General features: G+C 28.8%; 6 protein-coding genes across 9 annotated transcripts; 3 read left to right on the forward strand and 3 right to left on the reverse strand.

Moving 5' to 3' along the window:
• Positions 1–1,433: 1,433 nt before the first annotated feature.
• Positions 1,434–2,778, forward strand: LOC106786748. The gene is made up of 3 exons (XM_014748476.1): positions 1,434–1,656; positions 2,063–2,452; positions 2,567–2,778. Exons 1-2 carry the CDS (start codon positions 1,581–1,583, stop codon positions 2,350–2,352), a joined length of 366 nt encoding a protein of 121 aa, XP_014603962.1. The 5' UTR covers positions 1,434–1,580; the 3' UTR covers positions 2,353–2,452; positions 2,567–2,778.
• Positions 2,779–2,884: 106 nt separating this feature from the next.
• LOC106786749 lies at positions 2,885–4,427 on the reverse strand. The gene is made up of 5 exons (XM_014748477.1): positions 4,406–4,427; positions 4,237–4,302; positions 3,967–4,104; positions 3,820–3,891; positions 2,885–3,730 (listed from the first exon to the last, which is right to left on the reverse strand). Exons 2-5 carry the CDS (start codon positions 4,288–4,290, stop codon positions 3,647–3,649), a joined length of 348 nt encoding a protein of 115 aa, XP_014603963.1. The 5' UTR covers positions 4,291–4,302; positions 4,406–4,427; the 3' UTR covers positions 2,885–3,646.
• A 976-nt stretch (positions 4,428–5,403) lies between these two features.
• Positions 5,404–9,687, forward strand: LOC106786732 (pyruvate dehydrogenase phosphatase regulatory subunit, mitochondrial-like). Of its 2 annotated transcripts, XM_014748448.1 has the most exons (13): positions 5,404–5,431; positions 5,781–5,862; positions 5,949–6,180; positions 6,266–6,529; positions 6,610–6,772; positions 6,893–7,177; positions 7,250–7,552; positions 7,634–7,773; positions 7,854–8,059; positions 8,232–8,373; positions 8,465–8,734; positions 8,822–8,994; positions 9,093–9,687. In XM_014748448.1, exons 1-13 carry the CDS (start codon positions 5,419–5,421, stop codon positions 9,352–9,354), a joined length of 2,535 nt encoding a protein of 844 aa, XP_014603934.1. In that variant the 5' UTR covers positions 5,404–5,418; the 3' UTR covers positions 9,355–9,687. The 2 variants fall into 2 exon arrangements, with proteins under 2 accessions (XP_014603934.1, XP_014603933.1); XM_014748447.1 differs by lacking the exon at positions 5,404–5,431 and having other exon boundaries at positions 5,444–5,862.
• Positions 9,682–11,743, reverse strand: LOC106786733 (charged multivesicular body protein 4b). Of its 2 annotated transcripts, XR_001381686.1 has the most exons (5): positions 11,392–11,743; positions 10,875–11,052; positions 10,422–10,681; positions 10,195–10,314; positions 9,682–10,098 (listed from the first exon to the last, which is right to left on the reverse strand). XR_001381686.1 is itself a non-coding variant. In XM_014748449.1 (4 exons), exons 1-4 carry the CDS (start codon positions 11,570–11,572, stop codon positions 10,259–10,261), a joined length of 675 nt encoding a protein of 224 aa, XP_014603935.1. In that variant the 5' UTR covers positions 11,573–11,742; the 3' UTR covers positions 9,682–10,258. The 2 variants fall into 2 exon arrangements, 1 of the variants encoding a protein (XP_014603935.1); XM_014748449.1 differs by having other exon boundaries at positions 9,682–10,314; positions 11,392–11,742.
• Positions 11,744–12,605: 862 nt separating this feature from the next.
• On the forward strand, positions 12,606–14,960 carry LOC106786736 (dual specificity protein phosphatase 3-like). 2 transcript variants are annotated; one of them, XM_014748455.1, is made up of 4 exons: positions 12,606–12,767; positions 13,286–13,473; positions 13,729–13,952; positions 14,583–14,960. In XM_014748455.1, exons 1-4 carry the CDS (start codon positions 12,738–12,740, stop codon positions 14,777–14,779), a joined length of 639 nt encoding a protein of 212 aa, XP_014603941.1. In that variant the 5' UTR covers positions 12,606–12,737; the 3' UTR covers positions 14,780–14,960. The 2 variants fall into 2 exon arrangements, with proteins under 2 accessions (XP_014603941.1, XP_014603940.1); XM_014748454.1 differs by lacking the exon at positions 12,606–12,767 and adding an exon at positions 12,785–13,011.
• A 291-nt stretch (positions 14,961–15,251) lies between these two features.
• Positions 15,252–19,497, reverse strand: LOC106786735 (kinesin-like protein KIF23). The gene is made up of 10 exons (XM_014748452.1): positions 19,101–19,497; positions 18,319–18,894; positions 17,978–18,148; positions 17,675–17,873; positions 17,442–17,580; positions 17,099–17,298; positions 16,899–17,003; positions 16,738–16,823; positions 16,504–16,634; positions 15,252–16,401 (listed from the first exon to the last, which is right to left on the reverse strand). Exons 1-10 carry the CDS (start codon positions 19,109–19,111, stop codon positions 15,458–15,460), a joined length of 2,562 nt encoding a protein of 853 aa, XP_014603938.1. The 5' UTR covers positions 19,112–19,497; the 3' UTR covers positions 15,252–15,457.
• Positions 19,498–19,562: the final 65 nt, after the last annotated feature.

Consider the following 19,562-nt stretch of genomic DNA (forward strand, 5'->3'; position numbering starts at 1 on the left):
TTCTTTCTTCCTTCTGACGGTCAGTCCTTCGTAGTTACACGTATTTTTTAGTTTTGTTCACCGTCCAAGAGATGCTCGAAGAAATGTAAATGGTAATCGCGACTCAGGACACTGGGAGTCGCGCGAGTCTACGTGTGAATCTCGGCATCCCGATGACAACAGCATTATCGCGGGGAAGACCGAACACTGACACACCTACGCCGCTCGATTCCAATTATTCTTCCCCTCCCCCGCGCTTTCTCTCACACTCTCTTACTCTCTCTCTCTCTCTCTCTCTCTTACTCACTCTTCCTGTCTCTATCTTTCTCTCTTTCTTTCTATTTTTCTTTCTCTTTCTCTCTCTCTTCCTCCCTTTTTCTTTCTTTCTCTCTTACTCTACATCAATTTCGGTTTTACAATTCCCCACCCTTAAGCCTATCGTTTCGCTCGTGATCCTTATTCGATGTGCTGTGGCCCAGAGACAGTGGCCATTTTGTATCTGACGTCATCCAACGACATTGATACGGTACTCGTCACTGGTCTGATCACACAAATAGGAACGAGCGCCCTCCTAATGGATGATTTTCATTCAATATATTGCGATCTTGAACTACTTTCATAAACATGCATATATAGAAATATTTCATTAAATATTATTATTCAATTCAACGGTATTTGCTTAATTGTTAAATTACGTATTTGAAAAGCACGTATATTAGATGGTAATGCTATTTGATTCAACCAATCATAGTCAACTAATTGTTAACCAATCGTATTAAAATAATTTACTACCTCGAAGCTGATTCGCTTACATGAAATACATTATGCACGTATGATTGCAACCATTGCAACCATTGCAACCATTTTGCAATTATTTAAAATTAAGTTCTATGATTGGTTAGTGATATTTGGTACTGTTAAATTTAACATTTGAAAAACACGTATATTAAATGTGTAATGCTATTCGATTCGACCTATCCTAGGTAATGCATTATTGACCAATCGTATTGAAATGATTTACCAACTCGAAGCTGATTCGTTTTTGTGAAATACATTACGCACATATAATTACATAATTGCAATTATTGCAACCATTTTACAATTATTTGTTAGGTTCTACCATTGGTTACATTTATTTGACTCATATTGCGAATTAAGAGAAATTATGAGAGCTTATTTACGATGTAGAATTTACGATCCAAGTTTGAAATTCGATAACGTTTTATCGAATTGTTATCGCTATTATGCTATATTTCAGATAACAAGGTGATACACTTTTTAATATTACTCTTTAATTTCCAAAAATATTTTTGATATAATTTCTATTATTTTTTCTAGACCAAATGTTTCATGTTAATTATAAATATTTATATGAAGATATTTCAAAGGGAAATGTTGCCGAAACAGAATATGTTTCTAAAGTAAATTAATAGACATATTTATACTAAATTCAATGTAATAATAAAAAAAGATGCGTGTATTTAAATACGTTACGCCGATGGATCAACTGCGCGCCACTTTCTGAAGAGAGAATCGCGCTACACCGTAATGCTGTGATCAATATCGGTGTTGCGTCTCGGCCTCCTCTGGACCATCATCAAATGCTAGACGGATTTGAAAATAGAAAAAAGAAAGGCGAGATGAAAGCCGTAACGCATACTTGTACATCAAGAAGTGGTAAGTATGGGTACATAATCAAATAAATTTTATCCAATAAATGTATTCCTATTTTATGTGTTTTCTTAATAAACTACATATTAAAATTTCTCTGAACGTTTAACGTTGTCTTACTTTACCCACAGTTTTTTTACTAGCATATTACAAGTCCTCGCATTTTATTTTATACGTTTAGTAAATGTGTTTTATAAAACAAATATTTGATTTTTTTTAATGTCAGCATATTTTTCTAATTTGTATCATAATAGATAAAATTATTCCTAATTGTTCAGAAATATTAATTAATTTTTATATTTGTTGTATTAAACAATCGAACGTTTTTTATTTAATAAAAAATTATATTTATGTTCCTGCTTATTTTCAATCTAAACACGCATGACTGTTGTCAATTTTTTATTCGTTGCAGTTTTAGATTTTCCGGAAGGTGATTCATTCGAAGACATCGCCGAATCCGTCGACGAATTGCGTGAAAAATTGGCGAATATGAAGAGATTAATGGAGGAACGTAAGGGAACGACTCTGGGGGAAATTAGTGCACGTAAAAGGAAAGAAGCTTCGGATATAATAGACGGAAATTTTCTTTCTTGGATTTTTGGTTCTGCACTAGTTGTCATATTGAGCGTTAGCTTTTACGCTTTTTATAATCTTTATCATGCGGTACTCAAAAAATTCCCTTCGCATCATACAGAGTTGTAAGAAAAGAAAAAGAAAAAAAGATTTACAAAATATAGAAAAGAAAAAAAAAGAGAAAGTAAGAAAAAACAGTAAAACACCCGTCGAATGATCCGTTCGAACGGTAATTGTCTGTTCACTTTTTAATTTCCCTTTAATTGTATTTAATTACAACGACGTTAAAATCGCGACAAACGATAACGAGATTTCTTTTTCTATCGATTTTCTATCCTTTCAGAAGACACGATACAAAAGAGAAACCGAAATGGCTAACATAACTCATCCCCAGAAGAAACATCGTACTCTGGTGTAATATGTTTTGTCCGGTTTACGATGTAATCGTGACTAACAGACCGACGAGATCTCTAATTTCAATTATTTTAATTATCAGTAAGAAAGTTGAAACAATATTGAGGCGACACGTGATATTTTTGTCGATGAAATTTTCTATTATAAAAAAAAAAAAGAAAACGTGCATTTCATTTTGATCAAAATTATACACGTATGCATTACGATTCTCTAATTTTTGGTTATTATTATTATTATTATTATTACTATTATTATTATTATTATTAGAGACATTAATTGAATAAATGATTTGAAAATTATGCGTAAAACACTGACACATTAAAAGGAAAAATTAGGAAGAAGAAAAAATAATAATTGGCAAAATATCGAAAAAAACGAGAAAGTGCCTTAATATGTCGTTCCGCATAATTTCTACCCCAATGTACAAAACGTGTAATCAATATTATATAAAATTGACCAGTCAATTGTTAATTGTTTGTTAAATGTTAATTTGTTTAATTCGTTGTTAACGCATTTATAAATTTTACGATACAGCGAAAATAATATTTATAATTAAAAATCGTTGAGTATTACGTGTTCACCTCAAAATGAATTCGAATGGAATTCGTTCCATTACTCGATTATTTCTTAAGCACATAAATTATAATCTCGATAATTATATAAATAGCATTTCTTTTGCGTTGCAATATTTCATTGTAATCGAACCGTATAAAAATAATTATTCCAAATGTATATACAGAGTTAATAGAAAAATAAAAGATCTCAATATTTAATAATTATTGATCATTATCGATATTAGAAATAATTTGATTACAGAAAAGAGACATCAAAAATGAAGTCCAGAAACCAATAGTATTTTATCTGGAAATATTTTCCTACGTATTTCGTAATCGAAAATGCACTGAAGTTTTATTTAAAGAAAATAAGGATTTCTCGTAGCCGGAAACTATATAAAAAAAAATAAATTATATAGATAAGAAACGAATATTAAAATTCATTTTAAAAAGATTTATGTCGATGTACCGCATCCTGATCCTTTGTTTTCCAGATCTTTGGTGAAGTGTACGAGCATTGTTTCGTACTCCTCTTGCTGCTAAAATAACGACATCACAAGTGTATCATTTTATATTTTTTTTAACAGATGATTTTTTATTATGCATATTTAAATTTAATTTGGAATACCTTAACAGCCTCTTTCTTTAATTCCTCTCGTCGAAGAGACAAATTGGAAACCTGACTTTGCAAAGATTTCACCTAATAATAAAATCATGTTTATATGAGATATTAATAAGATATTTAAAAATATTCATAAAAGGAAAAAAAACAAACCTCTTCTTCGGTTTTATGGACATCTAATTTAAGATCGCTTATTAAAGATTTGTAACGATTTCGACAAGTTGAGGTTTTACTTTCTATATCGTTCAACGCATTTTCTACGCTTTTAATCTTATACTGCGATTGTTTTAGCTATATTTTATCCCATTTTATGAGAGAAAAAAATAAAATTATCAGTGAAATATTCATGAAAAAAAGTATACGATATAAAAAAAATTACGAATTATTTATAGAACATATATTATCAAATTATTTAGATCTAACCATACGTTCCTTCTTTGTAAGTTTGTCAGAAAGCGTTTGAAGTTTTATATCCATGTTTTCTTCATTCTAAGTGCATTGTCATTCATAAAGATATATTAAATAATTAAAAGTTGATATATACAAAAATATATTTTATTAAAAATCAAAATAATCTGTAATAATAAATTACTTTATTAAACGTAGTAATGACAATGTTTTTTCCTTCGTCCAAAATCTATAATGAAATGATAATACAAAAAAATAATTAATAAATGTATATATGCATACTCTCGGTGCTCTAGTTTTCTTCACCAAATTTTACCAGCATATTTTTTAAGTCAATATAAGATAACGTTTATATATATATAACATTTATTTCTTATTTTTAATTATAGAATGTAGTGGTAAAATTTTGCGGAAAAACACCTGGAACACTCCAGTATATAACGCGTAGAATATTTTATATTGTATCCTTTTTGAAAATTTTAAATACTAACACGTTTCTTTAATTTTTCTCTGTCATCGTCATTCTGAAATTAAATGGTTAAAGGTTCAATTTATTTCAAATAAATTCAACAATATTATAATTTTGCTATTATAGTCTTACTGAGATTATAATAAAAACAGTAATGTACAATACAACGAACAGAAAAATCCATGATGTTTTTGATAGAAAAAATGTTAATACAGCTGTCCACATGGCTTTATAAATTTAAACATTAATATTCTAACCAAATCATATCGTATTTGAAAGGAATTTCACTAAATGACATTAACAAAACTATCAAATGAAACTTATTTATAATAATTAATCAAAAGAAGATCAAAATAAAAGATATTGATTCGAAAATCGAGACAATCGATTCAAATTAATCGACATTTTCCCGGGCTCGTTCGAACAGTGGACACGGAATAAATCATACGACGTACCGTGATTATTTTTTTTTTATAAAAGAAAATAAGTATTCTGTTTAAAAACTTGTTACAAAAATTATAATAATTTTAATCAACGTTAAATTGTGTTTCACGTTATACGAAAAGTTATTTTTCCTAGATTTAGGTAAAACATTAAATTTTTATTTGGAATTAATCTTTCTTGTTTTGATATTCTTCCCTTGTCCAAAATAGATGTTCAATTTTAGATTTAAACAAACTGTTGCTAAATTATTTCTTTACACGAATTTACAATTGTATAAGTTTTAAATGACACCACCACGTAGTCATTTAATATTTCTAATCGACGAAGTATTCTATACATGTCAAGCCTCTGAATAGACTTTGAAATTTAACATATCATTTTTTAATAAACCATTTAAATTAACGTTAAGCAGAAATAAAGTTGATGTTAAGTCATCTTCGTAAAATATGTATTCGCGTATTGTTATTAAAAAGGAAAGATACAAGAAAGAATAGAAAATATTATTCATGCTTAACCAATAAAAATGGAGTCTACAGATATAAAAAAGTTACTTACGTTAGCCACGATGCTAATAATCCTAGAAATTACTTAAATTATCCTAGTGAAAATGTTGCTTTGCCATCTCAATCGCAGATCGTTATTGCAGGTGCGGGAACAGTTGCTAATTCTGTTGCTTATCATCTTGTCCTTAATGGGTGGAACGATGTTCTGGTACTGGAACAAAACAGGTCATTTCAATCTAATCAATTAGTTTTGTTATTTCATATTTCATTATTTACAAACCAAATTATTACTGTATTTTGTATGCTTACAGGATTGGTAGCGGGACATCACATTTTGGATCCGGAACACTTGGTTTATTCAAACCCATTTCTCACAGAAACTTGATATCTTACAGTATTAAATTATATCAGAAATTACAAGAAATGGGATATGATATTGGATTGAAACAATGCGGGAGCATAAATTTAGCACAAACTAAAGATAGAATAATAGCTTTAAAAAGGAGAATGGCATACAATGTTCCAACCGGTTTGCATTGTGAGGTAAATATCATTTATATATGATATACAATATGATATACAATATATTATACAATTAACGCAGATAATTAAGAATTACTGCACACAGATTTTAGATAAAGACCATCTGAAACAATTGCATCCATACCTGCATGTAAATGATATCGAAGGAGCTATTTGGGTACCAGAAGATGCAGTAGCAGATCCTAGTACTATTTGTGAAATTTTAGCTAAATTAGCCAAACAGGGAGGAGCAAAATATATTGAAAATTGTCGCGTAGAGCAAGTCTACACTAAAAATAAAGCTGTACAAAGTGTGCGAACTAATCAAGGCATGGTCATATGCGAATATTTCATTAATTGTGCAGGAATGGTAAAACAGATGATATTTATTCATTTAATTAAAACGTTGCAATTGACATTTACTTTACGATGTTAATCTTAACAATATAGTGGGCTCGAGAATTAGGTTTAAAATGTAATCCACCTGTTAGAATACCAGCATATCCTGCAGAACATTTCTACGCTATTACACCTCCTCTATCACCAGAATTGAAAATGAATCTACCATGCGTTAGAGATTTTGATTCGTATTCGTATATGAGAGAATGGCAAGGTATATTTTGTATAATTCAATTGACATAATTAATGAGGATGATAATATTATTATTATAATATATTGTAATTTAAATGTGTGAAATCAAAATATGAAGTAAAGTTATTTCATATAAAACAGGAGGTTTATTGATTGGTTGGTTCGAAGCTGAAGCTAAGCCTGCATTTGGAACTGGATTAGTTTCATCTAAAGACTGGAGGCAATATGTAAAAGATGATCCTAGTCATTGGAAACCTCTTTGGGATAAGGTTTTACATAGAATACCAATTTTGAAAAGTTTACCGAAACCAAATGTATATAATTATCCAGATAATTTTACTCCAGATGGTAGATGGATTTTAGGTGAAAGTCCTGAAGTGAAAAACTACTTTGTTGCTGTGGGAATGAATGGAAATTCGCTCCAAGGTAAACTGTATACGTAATCTTTGATATTTATAAGCATTTTACCAACTTTAACGATTCGTTTAATTTTGCAAGGAGCGGGAGGTATTGGAAAAGAAGTTGCCGAATGCTTAATAAATGGTGAATCTACCCAAGAACTCCTTCCGTTTAACGTGCAAAGATTTTTAGATCTGCATAATAATAAACAGTATTTGCAGCAAAGAATTAAGGAAGTAGTTGGACGAAATTACGCTATACTCTATCCTCATCAAAGCGAATACAAATATGCTCGTAAATTACGTTGTTCACCACTGTATTCTGTTCTCGAGGAACGCGGGGCCATATTTGGTGTTAAAATGGCATACGAACGACCACTTTATTTTAATTCGAACTACGTTCGTGAGTAAATGTTTTTTTTTATTTTTGTTATGTTAATGCATACAGAGTAGTTTGTTTTATTCAATTATACTACTTCGAAAGGAGGACAAAAGAAACCAGTTATGCCATCAGGGAGTTTTTATAAACCTAAATTTTTTGACTTCATGAAGGAAGAGTTTCAAGCATGTCGAGAGGGTGTAGGAATAATAGATATGAGCTCATTCTCTAAAATTGAAATTAAAGTAAGTTCAGAAAACTTATTAAAATACATTTCTTCCTATTTATGTCAAATTTTAAATGTTCCCAATTTAATTAATTATAGTCTAGTCGTTTGGAAGTAGTAAATTACCTTCAAAAATTGTGTTCCAATAATGCAAACATACCAATCGGCGGGATAGTACACACAGGTATGCAAAATGAAAGAGGTGGCTATGAAAATGATTGTATGCTAGTTCGACAAGCAGAAAATAGTTACTTTATGGTTTCGCCCACTTCACAACAAACGCGTATTTATCAATGGATGTCCAGGTAATTAATAATATTTGAAATCATGTTTTATTGATTTCAGTATAATCTGCACATGCATAGATATAACATTATTGAGTATAACTTAATTAGTAAGATTTGATATATAATCTATCTTATTATTACTATAATAACAATAATTTACTTTGAGGATGTATATTCTTTAAATACATAGGCATTTACCGCATGATCATTCTGTTGGTCTTAATGATGTGACTTCAAAATATACAGTTATTAATATGGTAGGACCTAAATCTACTGAATTACTGTCAGAACTTTCTAATTCAGATATTAATCTATTCCCTTTCACATACAAGGTATTTAGAACTTATTGGTGGAACAATAAGTACCAAATTTATTTTAGCTATGTAGATATATAAATCTAAAAATTGTACTTCCATTATACAGACGGTAAATGTAGCATATGCCTCAGATGTAATGGTCATGGCATTTACACATACTGGTGAATCTGGATATTGTTTATATATACCTTCAGAATATGCACTGCATGTGTACTCAACGTTAATGGAGATTGGGAAAGATTATGGAGTGCGCGACGTCGGTGTGCTTACACAACGCTTCATGAGAATAGAACGTTTTATTCCTTTTTGGGCAGAAGAGTTAACTCCGTTCGTTACACCCTATGAAGCTGGATGCGGATATAGCATTAAATTGGATGTAAGTAAATACATTTATTTGTCAAATGATATTAAATGTGGCATTTAAAAATTTTCTTTTTCTTTCCATTTTCTTTCCATTTTAAAGAAAGAATATTTTATTGGAAAGTTTGCACTACAACGTCAGAAGGAAGTAGGTGTCACCAAAAGATTAGTATTATTTATGCTCAATGAACTCGATGTAAATAAAAATATATGGGCATGGGGCGGGGAACCGATATATCGAAATGGTGAATTTGTTGGAACCATTACATCCGTGGGGTAAAAATTTGTAATAAGTTCAAATGCACGCAAACGATGAATATTTTTTTTATATTTTACTCGTAATTATTTTATTAATAACATATTAATTTTAATAGGTACGGCTTCGCTACGGAAAAACTTATATGTCTTGGTTTTATCAGTTTACCTGGAATGAAATATTTTCAAAACAGCACAAACGTTGTTACTACGGATTTTATAATGGATCCAACGTCTCATTATGAAATAGATATCGCTGGATGTAGGTTCTCAGCGAAACCTCATATTCATCCCTTGCCAATTCCTGCATTGAACAGTAAACTCAATAAAAAATATATTCCCACACCGGTTACGTCTTATCAAAGCGATATATCGCGATAAAAATACTGCGTATAGTCTTTCTATATATATTTCATTTATAAAAAAAAAATGTAGAAAGTATGTTATGATCTCGTAAGTAAAAAGATGATTTGTGGAGAGAAAGAAAGAAAAAATAAAGTTGCACATTAATTTTCACTCTCCTGTTCTTATTACTTATATTTGTAGTATTTTGTTAGCTACTATAAAATTAAACAGCTAGGTATACAATTTGCACTATACTACTTTCAAGTATATATTTATTTACAAATGTAACTGTGCAAAAAAGAATGGGACGTTATCGGAAACTTGTACATAATCGTTGGTCTGTGAAGCAATAAAAATTCATAATTATAAGTCATTTTCCGTGTATTATTATGTGCTACTTGCAACAAAAATGATGAAATTATAGATTTACAATTTCTATTTGTCTTCGTATATAAATTATTATTATTGTTATTATTATTATTATTATCATATATATGCAGTATTTCCAATCATTTTATTAATCAAATTTATAGTAATTATATCCATATAATAAAACTCTATTTATTATGAACAATATAAATGCTGCAAGCATTTGTTTTTGAAACTATTATTTAAATTATCACTTATATACAAAAGAATGAGCTATCATAGCGATAAGATATATTTATATATATATAAAGGAAAAAACTATAAAGCACATTCCGCTTTAATGTTATAATCACAAGCTATGAATCTATAATAGCAAATTGATTTTATATAGATTTGTGTTTGTTGTTTCTCCTTTTTAACATTTGCATGAAAAAAATAAAAATATAGTAAATAGGAATTTCAAAATAATTGATGGAAAGTACCTATATTAGATGTTGAAGCTATTACTTTGTAAAATCACCAATGTACAGATTAATAATCTGCAGTACTTTTTCTTAGACATCCAACTTAATTACGATGCCCATGCTTCTAATTCCTTTAAATCCTCGTCTTCCTCTGGTTTAGCTTCTGTAAAAAATAAATAGTATTTCAATTATAACATTACATATATGATATTGATAGAATATATAAAAAACTTTTAGATATTTGACTCTTATCACTATATGAATCATTACTTGTACGAGTTCTTGCAGGAGCAGATGGAACAGCTGGAACAGTTGTAGCAGGTATCGCTGGTAATTCATCCGTAGATTCGATGCCAAGTAATTCTTTATCAAGTTGTTCCTGTTCAAGTTCTTCTAGTTCTTTTTCAAGCTCTTCTTCATCTATGTCTTGACCAAATGCTACAGGATTAGATATTGCATCAGAAATTTCTTTAGCAACATCTTGTTGTTCAGCAATATCATCCATCATATCGTGAACTTGATCAACGTCCCTATAATAAAATTAATATAAAGTATCTTTTCACTTGAAAACACAGCTATCTTTAATCATAACACAACATCAATGCATATATGTAAACTGTAAAGCTTAATTAATTAATCGTTCTGATCTGCATGTTTCTAAATAAAAAGAAAATTTAATATATATTACCAAAATACTTATAACAATTAAAATAAATTTCTTACATGTGTTGATGAGCAGATTTTAATGCATCCGCTGCGCTTTTCATGGTGGTAAGTACTGCAGTATTTGTGTTGGCACTTTCCAGAGCTTCTCTTTGCATTTCAATCGTTGACAAAGTACCATCAATTTGTTGTAGCTGCTTTTCATAACGCTTTTTTCTTTTAAGGGCTTGGATAGCCGCTACGAATGACATATGAGTATAGAACATACTTTTCATTATTAATATATCAGATAATTCAAAGTTAATTAAAATAAATATTAAAATAAATAATGTATCTTATATATATATATGATCACATGTGTGCAAATATATATGCATTATTTGAAGTTTAAATAATTGCAATGAAAAATTGGAAAAAACTGAAACTTAACAAAGGTTTTAAAAGATATCACTATGACAGATGACCTTAACCATTAAAATATTACTTTAAATTGATATTAATTTTAATTGTTATAATAAAAGAAAATAAAAACAATCTTGGTATTGAGCTAAAGCAGTAAGTAGACAGTAAAAAATACCTCTCTTGTTCTTCGTTCCATTTTTTTTCGCTGTTTGAATTTCAAGTTCAATTTTGCTTTCAAGAAAATCTTGTTTCTTAATCAGCATATCCTCGGTTTCACGTAATTTTTGAATAGCCTCGGCCGTTGATGGAGCAACTGGTTCTTTTTTACCACCAAATACTTTGCTGAAGAAACTCATTTTGACGTTTTATTGTTTAACTTGAAAATTGCGATAGAAAGGATTACACAGATAACCTCAAAGAAAATATATACTTTAACTAATATCAAAGAAGTATCACCACCGATCGTACCACTATCACCGCCATATTTTCTTAGGCATTTGATTTGACTTGCGTCATGAGTCATCACTAAGTAAATTCATGATTCTCACCTACTTTGTTTTATTATTTTCTTATATTACGATAAAATATTTTATAAATATACTAATTATATTTTATATATCGCATTGTCGATTAATTATGGAAATAATTTCAATTAATACTATAAACAAAAACATTTCCTAAGTGCTTTCTAGCCATTTTTGCCGATTTCAAATGTATTTATAAGCTTAAATTGCCTTTTCTCAAATTCTTCTTTGCATTCTTCACAATTGTTAATTTAAAAAAATCGTATTTTTTATATCTATTTTTTCTTGGTCAATGAAAGTGCAAATTAAAATAATTTTTAAAGATTCTCCTATATACATTCGCTTGTTAACATGTTGCTTATCATTTTAACACTTTTGAATATAGAAATTGAACATTTTGTTAATGTTTAGACCGTTAATTAAAAGCTCTTTCAATAAAATCTTAATGATTATTAACATATTGATTGAAAAGTTTTTTTAAATGAAGAAATCATGTTAAACTGTAATTAATATTAACATTAATTTGCTTTCTTTAAAGAAATCTCAAATGTTATTTTAAAAATAAATGACTTATATAGAGAGATTTCGTTTGATACGTAGGGAATGAAAATATGTTATATCTGGCGACACTGGTTTGCTATTATATTTTTAAAGAAATGTTCAAGAGATTTGTTTGTTTAAAATAACTCACTATATACGCATAAAAAATCAGTATGACGTTGTAAAATCATGTCATCAGTTTATAAATATATATATGTATATATATAATTTCTAAAATATTTTGTTAAAACATTATATATATACATACAATACGTATTTATACATATATACTATATATATATATATATATATATATATAAAAACTACAAATAAAATAGATTTATAAATATATACAAAATATAGGATACCTCACGTGATTGTAATAAAAACAATAAATTAGCTTTCTTGATTTTTTTTTTAACGGCGCTAATTAAATTATTTCATTAAATTCATTTTCATGGATAACAATAGTGAATTGCAAAATGATGTAAGTAATTATACAGTTTTAACTATGTATTTTTGTACGTATTTGAAATGTTGTTGTTTCGTGTTGCGTTCATTTTTATCTTCGTGAACTAGATTTAGCTTGATTGACGTTTCGTAAGACTATTTAAAAATAAATAAAATGTCTCCCCGTGTGTACGCCTTACCGGTCTTTCCTTGATTGTCGGAATTCACTTCCTTAGATTTAAATATTTACGATGAGACTCTCGTGGCGTGATGCAGATCGGGTGAGATTCAAAAACAGTGTCTATATAGAATATGTCTTCAGTAATAAGTTTTTGTGTTTTAATGTAATTAATCATACGCGATAAAATAAAATATCTTTTCAATATTAGATTTAATTTAATTGAGTGATTTTATATTGCGTATATATAAAATTATATCTGTTGTTTATTTCAGTTTGAGTCATATAGTATTTAAATTCCTTAAATTCCTTTAGATTTTGTTATATTATATAATATATTAAATCCTTTTTCTTATTCTAATCTTATTTCTTAACAGGATTTTAGAAAACATTTACCAGGTGGTGAAACAACCGAACATCATCTAACAGAAACTTTGCATTCTGTGAGAACTGATTTTAAACCGCTACCTGGTTTTGATCCAAGCAAGGATGATCTTGAATATTTTCGTGCTCAACAAGGAATCGATTGCGACGAAGTATATCCTGGGATATTTATAGGAGATGCGTTAGTATTTGCATTGGAATTATTGCATTTATAGTTTATATAGATTAGGAGTGAAAAAATGATAACAGTGTGAATTGTATCTATTAGATAATTAAGTTGGAAGAATAATCTCACCTTGCGTATGAAAGGTCTTAGATTTTATTTGATAATTTAAAATGAAAATTTACGAGTCTCTTTTTTACTTACTACATTTTAAAAGGTTTCCCATTGTCTTTTCAAATCGTTGTAACAATAGTACTAAATTTCATGTAACAGAACCACGGCAAAAAATAAAAATTATCTTGCAATGATCGGTATAACACACTTGCTGAATGCTGCGGAAGGAAAGAAATTTGGATTTGTAAATACTGACAGAAATTATTATAGTAATACAAGAATAAAATATCTTGGATTACCGCTAGCTGATCTTCCAACTGTTGATATAAGCAAGTACTTCTACACTGCGGCATCTTTCATCGATGAAGCTGTTTCTAATAATGGTAAATTTTTATACATTTATACATATTTATGTCTATATAGACATGTTGAGATATCAAGTTTTATGATTTTTATTATCTTTATTGCATACGTAATTACTAAAAAATTTCTTAAAGAAAATTTCTACAGTTTGTACTAAGAAGACATGATACACAAAACAAATTTTTTTTTAATCACATCACAAACAAAATAGAATTTTACTTATACATATGAAAGGATCAAGTTGAATTTAAAACATTCCACAATCTTATTATTAAGGAAATTACCAAAGGAATGGTAAGTTATGGAAGACGTTAATGTCTTGTTATAAAAATGCATTGTGAAAATAATTTATTTCATGTGTATCATCTAAAAACTATATACAATTTTGTTCCAAGTTTTTTTTTATTAATTGCATGCATAAAAAAGATAATTAAAGTCATGCATTAACTGTTACCCGCAAATATATATTACTATTGTATCACCTGGAAAAATTGCTTCGTTTTTAATATAAGAAATTGATTCTATATAAAAGTGGAATAAATTTTCCAGACGATCCAATAATATTACCTTTTCAAATATCTAACGCACGCATGTGTGTGCGTGATCATGTAATAAGTATCTTTTAATCATGCCATACGCATATATATTAGGTAAAGTTTTTGTACACTGTATGGTGGGAGTATCTCGCAGTGCAACGTGCGTCTTAGCATACTTGATGATAAAGAAGAATATGTTGGCTGTTGATGCGATAAGGATAGTCCGTGAAAAACGCGATATACATCCAAATTATGGATTTCGCAGCCAATTAGCTCAACTGGATAATCAACTGCGTCGACAACGTTTGTAATAAAAAGAACAAATTTTAATTAACAAATATATCTATAGTATTATAACATTATGTGGATTAAATATGATTGTAGGTACGCGGTTCCAATGTATCATACGTTTCTTGTAATATGATTCTTAAATCGTACTTATATCTTATAATAAATAATAATCAATAATCCCAAATATATGTCTAATGTTAATGCTTGCTTCAAAAGTAAAATTGATTTCCTTTTCTGTATGTTTTACAATATTATAACACATTATTATGATTTTTATTATGATTCGGATATTTCTTATAGTATGAAACGTTTTATATCAAATTCTTAGATATAAAATTGTAAAAAAAATTATATAATATTTTATTGAAATACAATATAGGACTAATCTCATATAAAAAAGAAACATTATTTAAAATCTCTATTGTATAAGAGTAGAATAAAAATTAAAATGATCTTATTTCTAAATCTAATAAAAAAATTACGTATCGTTAGTGTGATCTCTCTACAAGAATATACAATTCTAAAATGTACCTCGTAATATTAAGAACTTCACTGTTAGTACTGTTTAAAATAGACACAGTAAAAATATTTGATCGAAAATTACATAAATTAAATATAATCTCTTGAAGTAATACTATTATATGAAGAATCATAGTATACTAAAGTTTGAAGAAAATCTTCCTTTTCATAAAAATCACTTAATTTATTATTCGTGGCCTTTTATTATGTAATTCTAAACTGTGATTTGTTAAACTTATTTGACTATCTACTTCGTCTAGTCCACTACGTTTTCTTGCTTTTGGTGATGATTGTTTTAGGCATTCCATATCATTAAATACTACTTGAGCTCCTCCGCCAGAAGTTGGTAAAATATCTCCCTTAAAAAGTTTGGTTTCAAGTTCTCCATCAGTATCATGTTCTTGTGCGACTAGGCAATACCTAGACGCACCATCTGTAATTTCTTTTGGACTCGTAAGTCGGGTAACACTTCGTCTTCTACGCATTAGTGGTTGGAGGACAGTACCAAGAGGAGCAAGTGCTCCAGGTCTATGATCAATCCACCTATCTGCGCTTTGAGAACGTCTATACCTTACATTTGATATCATTGTTTTATCTTTCCGTGATCTTCCTTCTGTAAAAGGTACTAACCTTTTCGTAATATCTGCTACACGAACAGGCGTAACAGGTGGTACATCCTTGGATAAAATATTTTCTGAATTAACGTTTTCGTCAACTAAAATTTGTTTAACTAATCTCAATTTGTCATCTTGGGCTTTCATTTGATTCTGAAGTTGTTCACGTTGTTGACGAAGTTTTACTTCTAATTCTTTATTCATCTTATCCGTCTCTACCTGTATCTTAGTATTATATTTTTGTTTGGCTCTTTGTTTATCTATCAAACGTTGATTTAATACCATGTCTCTATTTTTTACTTCCTGTTGCATAGTTTTTATCGTTTCATTTGCACTGTTTAATTTGCAAATCAAACTATCGATTTGCGCTTCCGTTTTCCCAAGATGACCTTCCAAAGCTACAATCTTTTTCTTTTGCTGCGCGTTCGTAGCTTTCAATGAAGCATTATCTACTTTTAAACTAATATTTTCTTTTTCCATCGATGAAAGCATTTTTCTGAATTCATTTTCTATAAAAAAGATACAATCAAATAGAATGTATTTTTAAAAAATATCTATTAGTTTTTCCTTTATATATATAAAACTACATATAATTAAAATAAATGTCTTACGCTTTTGTTGTAAATCAGTCCGTAACATATTTCGTTTGTTTATTCTTTGCTCCAAGAAGTGCATTAAATTTGTTATGATTTGATCATTGTGTGGATTATTCATTTCTAATTCAGGGAATGGTCCACCCAAGCTAAAAACACACACAAAACAAGAAATAATAATAAAACAATTAAAGAAAATAAAACAACTAAAATTAATTAATAATTGCATTGAGAACAAATTATGAAATTTACCTGTACACTAAACCAATATCAATTTCTAAACCATTAACTTCTACACGGCCTTCTTTTTCCAATCTATTTTTTGCTTCTTTAAATATCTACCAAAATAATTATTTCATTAACAATATTAATAATCTATCAAATATTAATCTTAAATTCTGTTTGTTACATACTTTATTTGCTTGTCTTCTTCCAGGTGTATAACCAAGATCGATTTTATTAACCGTGGGCCTTGCTACTTGTACTTCTTGAGTTACTTCAGCAAATTTCATCACTTGCTGCACAGATATAATATTATCAAGCAATTAAAACAAACTTTGACATTATACAAACGCACATATGTATGCACTATTATTATTACTACATAACGTACAATAGTCTCATCATAATCATCTGCTCTTGGATTAACGCAAACAATCATCCTAACTTGTCCTTCCCCATCGAAGTAATTTTTAAATAAATGCGTAAGTTTAGAATCTCTATACGGCACCATCTTGTTAGTTCCTTGTATTTGATTCTCTCTTAAGATTTCCATACAAGATCGAAGAGTCATCAACGAATTATTTATATTTCCTGTTTGCAAATTATATACATATATGTATAATAGATTTTGTATATAGAAATATATTTTAACATGTTAGGCGCCAAATCTCATAGGAACCGACATGAGGTTTAACATGCTAAGAGAGAATTAAAAAATTATATTAACTATATACCTGCTTCTCTCAATCGTTGCCCTGTATTCTTAGTACGATTTGTACGTTCACTCCCAGCTAAATCAACTAATGATAGTTGGCTTATCCATACAACACGTTTGTCTTGCGTAACTTGCTCACCATCGCTATCTAAAGGTGCCTATTTACTGATATATTAGATTCACGAGTATAAGAGATAATATATGTGTATATACATATACACATACTTGTAAAAAATATGTATAAAATATTACCTGTACAAGACGAATAGTAAATGTGCTGTGAGATCTACTTGATTCTGCGTTAAGAGCAGTATGAGCAACACGTCTTTTTCGTTGACCACGATGAAACACTTCGAATGCTTCCTCTGAACTTTTCACTTCCACTTCAGTGACGGCATGAACGTACATGTTTTTATTACCATCTTCTCTTACAATTTTACTCTGTAATGTTCTAAATATTGCAACAAAGTATTAATGAATAATATACAATATACAGTATTATAATTTTGTTCAATAAAAAATTATATTCAATGATTTACTGAACATTGAACATACTTAGTTCTAACATCATCATCATCCAACAAATCATATACACTATTGTTATATATTTCAACATATGTAACAAACACAGCATATGCATTGTCTTGCTCGATAGGAAGAACTTGGATTTCATTACATCCACGAATTATAGCAGGATTACTATCGCTGTCACTTTCCACTTTACGTCTAATAAAAAATAATTAATATAAATATATTTTGAATCCTCGAATATATATATATATATATATTGTAATATAGTGGATGATTGGTTAATAAACATAATCCGTTCAAAGACTATGTTCACGATACGAATTTTTCGTTAACTAATTATAATTTGGCTATTTCATTTGACTTACAGTTTTCCAGATTTACTGCTTTTCTGAGACATAAGTCCAGCATGTATTTCGCTTTGTCGATCTAACATCGCATCTGCTTCACTTTGCACATCAAAACCATTGAGTTTATCAGGTTTAAATACAAATTTCTTAGTTTGATAATTTATAATACTGTTAAATATAACATCAAAACAACGAGGCATAATCCCATCTTGAGAAGTATCTCCAGTCATAGTATACGTTTTACCACTACCAGTTACCCCATATGTAAACAATAAACCATTTCTTCCTTGTATAAGATTTTCAACCAAAGGTAATGCTACCGTATCAAATATTTCCTTTTGTGTAGCATCTGGTGGAAACACACGAGTAAATGTCGTTTGTATTTCCTTATTAGTGGTATTACGAAAATTAACTGCAGATTCTGGTGGTGTGATTACTATTGTTGAATCTGATACAACTCTCATACACGATACATCATTAGGAAATTGCATAGGTTTTAAACGGCAGTATACTTGAACAGGATCTTTGTATGATGTGTTAGCACCTCTTATGCGATTAATCGCTTTTCGGGATGACCCTAACATTTTTCCACGTCTAAAATAATAAACGTATAAACAAAACAACTATAATGAAATATCTTTGTGTTGTTCTTGGATCATTATTTTAATAATAGAAACAAAATTGATAAAACATATGATATCCAATATTCTAATGTCAATTTTGTTAAACAAATACATATTGCATACGACAAAGAATTTATTCAAATATATAATATACTATGAATATACTGATTAACTTACGAAGATTTCATTGTGCTTTAGATATAATTAATCTTTTCAATTATTCTTGAAAATATGTCAAAAAGCCTGTGTGTTCTTCCTTAGATTTCTGTTCTTATTTTCCTTTGGTCTCACTGAACTATACTTCTAACAATTACTATTTACAAAATAATATTTATTTCGACAAATATATATAAAAACACATTATTATTACAAAAATATTTATAAAACCTACTTGACTGATCAGTCAGACAATTTTCCAACTGTAAACTGTTTCAAATATTTAAATTTTAAGTGGGTAGTGTTTTCAATACCGGTAACGGTCATTTGTAAATTTACCCTAACGTAAGATATCAAATACAATTTTTATTTCTTTTATCCGCTTATAATATATGATTATTAACAGATATTTAATATTTTTTATTAAAAATATTAAATTAAAGGTTTTTTTATACCTAGTAACAATTATTAGAAATTCATCCC

The sequence above is a fragment of the Polistes canadensis genome, unplaced genomic scaffold (genome assembly GCF_001313835.1).
Source record: "Polistes canadensis isolate GaletaPanama2010 unplaced genomic scaffold, ASM131383v1 scaffold_80, whole genome shotgun sequence".
NCBI classification, from domain to species: Eukaryota; Metazoa; Arthropoda; class Insecta; order Hymenoptera; family Vespidae; genus Polistes; species Polistes canadensis.